General features: G+C 50.8%; 2 protein-coding genes across 2 annotated transcripts; one reads left to right on the forward strand and one right to left on the reverse strand.

Moving 5' to 3' along the window:
* Positions 1-354: 354 nt before the first annotated feature.
* FMAN_15242 (uncharacterized protein) lies at positions 355-2941 on the forward strand (the record flags this gene model as incomplete). The annotated part of the gene is made up of 3 exons (XM_041822402.1): positions 355-817; positions 902-1742; positions 1798-2941. 3 exons carry the CDS (start codon positions 355-357, stop codon positions 2939-2941), a joined length of 2448 nt encoding a protein of 815 aa, XP_041688085.1.
* A 762-nt stretch (positions 2942-3703) lies between these two features.
* On the reverse strand, positions 3704-4558 carry FMAN_15240 (uncharacterized protein; the record flags this gene model as incomplete). Its single annotated transcript, XM_041822403.1, has 2 exons — positions 3704-4458; positions 4507-4558. 2 exons carry the CDS (start codon positions 4556-4558, stop codon positions 3704-3706), a joined length of 807 nt encoding a protein of 268 aa, XP_041688086.1.
* Positions 4559-4997: the final 439 nt, after the last annotated feature.

A 4997-nucleotide genomic window follows, 5' to 3' on the forward strand; every position in this document is an offset into this window, starting at 1 on the left:
GGAGTCTATGGAACCACTTCGGCTGCGACCACAGCCTCGAGCCTGCTTGCTTCTCTGCCGTCCATTCGTGTTGGTCTTTTGGTTGGCATAGGCGGCGGCATCGCCCGGCCGGACGATGGCCGCGATATCCGGCTCGGTGACATCGTTGTGAGCCAGCCCGATGGGACCACAGGCGGCGTCTGCCAATACGACTTGATCAAGGCAAGGCCTGGCGATAGGCGCGAGCGCAAAGGCTTCCTCCGACGGCCTCCGACGGTCCTCCTCAATGCGCTTGCCAGTATCCAGGCCGATCACGAGCGGAAGGATTCCAAGGTTCCCTGCTTTCTTCAGCAGATGCTGGAGATGAACCCAAAGATGGGCAAAACATCCAAGAGAAATCCTGGCTATGCTCACCAGGGTTTTGAAAACGACCGCCTCTTCGAAGCTTCAAGTAGCCACGTCCCCGGGCCGGACTGTCGGGGCTGTGACGCGGCTTACGGGGTTCAACGCGATCCTCGAGACACCACCGACCCAGATATTCACTACGGGATCATCGCATCCGGCAATACGCTTGTCAAAGACGCCGCTGCACGCGATCGGATCGTTGCCGACGTCGGCGAAGATTGCATCTGCTTCGAGATGGAAGCAGCCGGCCTAATGAACCACTTTCCCTGTCTTGTGATCCGAGGGATCTGCGACTACGCCGACTATCACAAGAACGATCGATGGCAACGCTACGCCTCGGCCACCGCCGCTGCGTATGCCAAAGAGCTCCTGGCGTACGTGCCGGCTGCGGAGGTCCAGGAGACCAAGAGGGCACTGGAAGTGCTTCAGTTGGGTTAGTTCTTGCTTTGTTCACTAGGACTAGACTAGAAGATGCACAAGACCGAATAATATTGGAATACGCCCTAACTGCAAGTAGTTCAACAACAGATCGATGACGTGCAGCAGACGACAGTTGCAACGAAAGCTGCAACTGATTCCATCAGGTCTCACCTTCGTGCCGATAAGATCAAGCGCTGGCTCTGTCCCCCAGATCCGTCTACAAACGTCAACCACGCGATGAAGCTCCGCCATGAGGGGACAGGTGCGTGGCTCCTAGAAAACCCAGTCTTCCAGAAATGGCACTCAGGGGCGCGTCGACATTTATGGCTGAATGGGCTCGCGGGATGTGGAAAGACGGTTCTCAGCGCGACTGTGCTGGATCATCTCGCGAAAGGAGATGACCGTCTTATTCTTCGCTTCTTCTTTGACTTTAGCGATACGGCAAAACAGACCTTGGATGGCATGCTGCGATCCCTTGCTTTCCAACTTTACCAAAGCGGGGCTGGTGCAAGTCTTCTTGACGCCTCATTCCAAGCACACCAGGGTGGCCGCGATCAACCTATTACAAAGACACTCGAGGACCTCGTGTACAAGATGCTTGTAGTCCAGAAGAGAAGCTGTATTGTTCTGGACGCCTTAGATGAGTCAACAACAAGGGATGAACTTCTCCGTTGGATGAAGGACGTAGCGTCCTGGCCAAAGGTGGACGACGTCCAGCTGATTTGTACTAGTCGGCCTGAATCAGAGTGCATGCGCGAGATCCCCTCTTTGTTAGGTGTGGATAATTGCTTAGCACTCGACAAAAAGTCTGTCAACGCCGATATCCGATCGTACGTCGCAGCGCAGCTTTCGCAACGACGTGGTTTTCGGGACAAGCCCTTATCTCAGGATCTCCTTGAGGAGATCCAGAAGAAAGTTGGCGATGGGGCCGACGGGATGTGAGATATTACTGTTTCGATCGATATGCTGGTGATTTACTGACGCGTTGCCTAGGTTCAGGTGGGCGTTCTGTCAATTGGACACTCTAGCTCGATGTCGTCACGAGGCAGCCATTGAGGAAGCTCTCAGGTCTTTGCCGCGGGACTTGGAAGGCACGTACCGACGCATGATTCAATGCATACCAACAGAGCTCAAAACCGATGCGATACGGCTCCTACAATTCCTAGTGCACTCTAAGCGACCTCTTAGGCTGGCTGAGGCTAAAGAGGTAATAGCGACGCAGATCGAAAATGAACCGCGAGGGTTTGACATCAAGCGTCGACTATTTTGCGACACTGATGTTTTGGACTACTGCCCCGGCTTAGTGACGGTCGTTCACGCCACCTTTAAAGAGCTGCATCTTGCCCACTTTTCTGTCAAAGAATACCTTGTCAAGGCAGACCAGTTCAACATCACAGTTGCCAGCATGTCCATTACGAGAACGTGCTTAACCTATCTCACGGATATCAACAGTAGCCACAAAGAGATCGAGCAGGATTTTCCAATGGCAAGATATGCGGCGGAAGTCTGGACAGACTATGCTGCGTTGGCTCAGGCTTCAGAAGATATAGCTCGAGCAACGACCAGGTTCTTAGAAGAGGAAGCAACGTTTCAACGATGGGCTCGTTTGTATCAGCCTGATAGGAATTCGGATCGTAAACCAGGTCCTCCACGAGGTTCCAGACTCTACTACGCTTGCTTCGTTGGGCTCGTATCGCCTGTGCAAGACCTTATCAGCAAGGGAGCAGACGTTAACCTGCAGGGCGGCGACTTTGGCAACGCTCTCTGTGCCGCCGCAGAACAAGGCCATGAAGAGATTACCAGACTGCTCTTAGACAAGGGAGCAGACGTTAACGCACAGGGTGGCCGCTTAGGCAATGCCCTCTGTGCCGCCGCATTTGAAGGTCATGAAGAGATTACCAGACTGCTCTTGAACAAGGGAGCAGATGTTAACCTGCAGGGCGGCCCCTTTGATAATGCTCTCTGTGCCGCTGCAGAACGAGGCCATGAAGGAATTGTCAGACTGCTTTTAGACAGGGGAGCAGACATCAATGCGCAAGGCAGTCGTTTAAGCGACGCTCTTTATGCCGCCGCGTATCAAGGCTATGAAGAGATTACTAGACTGCTCTTAGACAAGGGAGTAGACGTCAACGCGTAGCCGCTCGGGCAACGCTCTCTGCCGTCGCAGTGGACGGCTATGAAGAGATTGCTAGGTTGCTCCAATGGAGATCTTGCCGTACGAAATCTTGGTGTTGATAAGGCTGGAACACTGAAAGTCTTTCACTTTGGCTCGAGTTCATTCTCGCATCGGAGAATGATGTGATAGCAGAACATTTTGCCTGGCAACATGTTTGCATTTCATTTTTTCAGGCATAGATACTTTTGCCGGCATTCGGTCGCATTTAGATGCTATCCGCACACGAGATGTATTGAAGGCTGGCCAATGGACTGTTGCAGAAAGCGCTGAGGTTATTGGAGATATTATCTAGAACGAATGGACCGGGAGGACTGGAGCAAGACCTTTCACAGATATACTCAACGAAGTTACCAAGAGATTTGACGCTATAGAACTATCTACAGACTCCGTGACTGAGAGTACAGATTATTACAAGCTTTATCTGCGCTGTCAAGACTGGTTACGTGGCAATCCGAGGAATCCTCTCTGGAAARATCTTGATGAGTACATTGTGGCATGCCGAGATGTAGGACATGAGAGAGAGTTGGATGAGTTTTGGTGAGGCACTGGARAATATGTGTCGGGGAGCCGCCAGTAGCGGTACACGAGATGGTGGCTGAGCATCCTTGGAGGTCTACCTCAACAGGTCGTGGCGAGAAGTCAAATTGAATAGCTGTTGCGACCTAGCCTGGTACTGTACAATACCTTGAAAACCCCATATTTGGATTGTACTTTCTCTCAAATTTACCTTGTCTCTCYTAGACGTCTCCGCTCTTTCTCCATGATATCCCAATGTTGCTTTACGGCGCTCTCTGTGCGGTTCAGTCTGGCTGCAATCACACGGTCCGACGGACGATGATGTATTTTTTGTAAGCATTTAAGATCCTGCAGGAGTTTATCTTCCCCAGGTTCCCACTTGCGGCGGCGTGTCCTTCTGAGTCGACCTTTTGGTTGTCTGGAATAAGTGCTTGAATCATCGTTACTGATGCTAGCGCTGCCTCCGTCGGTGGCCACCATTATAGTATCAGATGTAGAACTAGTGTGAACGTCTGAGCAATGTGGCTGGTCCACATCTAACTTGGCCAGAGTCTTCGAGATCAGCTCTTGCATGTCGAGTAGGAGCGTCGAAATAACTTCTTTATATAAAGACGAGGTAAGCTTTGGCCGCTTTGATGGTTGACAAGTATCCGAGACTGAAGGGTGGCAGTCATCAATCACACCACGTTCAGAGAGCGATCGCTTGGTTGATGATGTAACAGCGGGCTCTGCAACAGTCTCTGATGCGGTGCTTGTTGCGAGTGCAAGGTCGCGCAAATCCTGGCCGTGTGAGTTGTGAAGTTCGTTGCTTGTTACAGATGATAAAGGCTCTGCATCCATCCTGTTGTGAGGCTCCAAAACCGAGAAGTTCAACACTGATGGCGTAGCGCTGGACATAACGCCCGGCACACCCAGGCCAGCTATCCAGGTATAGGTGTCATGTTTGTTGTCAACAAATGCATCTACCAGTGATCAGCAACATTCTTAGTATTGAATCTGAATATACATACCTTGATTTCTGTGGTTTTCCATTTGACAAGCAGGCGATTTCACTGAAAGCATATTGATGCTTGAACCAGCTGATTGTGTGGTATTTGCATCTGGTGACCAGAGGCATACAAGTGGGCTGTCCTCTTCGTCACTTGCATTTTCAGAGATCGAGATGCATGAGTCATTGTCATTGTAGGTTTCTCGCTCATTGTTCAACTCGGAGTCCGAGGGTGTTTTGTCAACAGCTGCCTGAAGCTTTTGTTGTAGCTCCTTATCCTTGAATCTATCGTTTTGATGGTCAAAGCTCAAACTGGCGTCTCGTATCTCGATAGTAGAATCTGTGATAAGTTAGCATTGTTTATCCATATTTGGAAGACAAGTTATTCGGACCTAAATGAGACTGTAGGTTCTCCGAGCTAGGTGTGTAGGCGCTTGGAACAGTTGTGTCTCCGCGAGAACAGAATTCCAAGACTTCCTCGGAAGATGGATACTCGTAATAAGGATCTTGTGT

The sequence above is a fragment of the Fusarium mangiferae genome (genome assembly GCF_900044065.1).
Source record: "Fusarium mangiferae strain MRC7560 genome assembly, contig: FMAN_scaffold014, whole genome shotgun sequence".
Taxonomy (NCBI): Eukaryota; Fungi; Ascomycota; class Sordariomycetes; order Hypocreales; family Nectriaceae; genus Fusarium; species Fusarium mangiferae.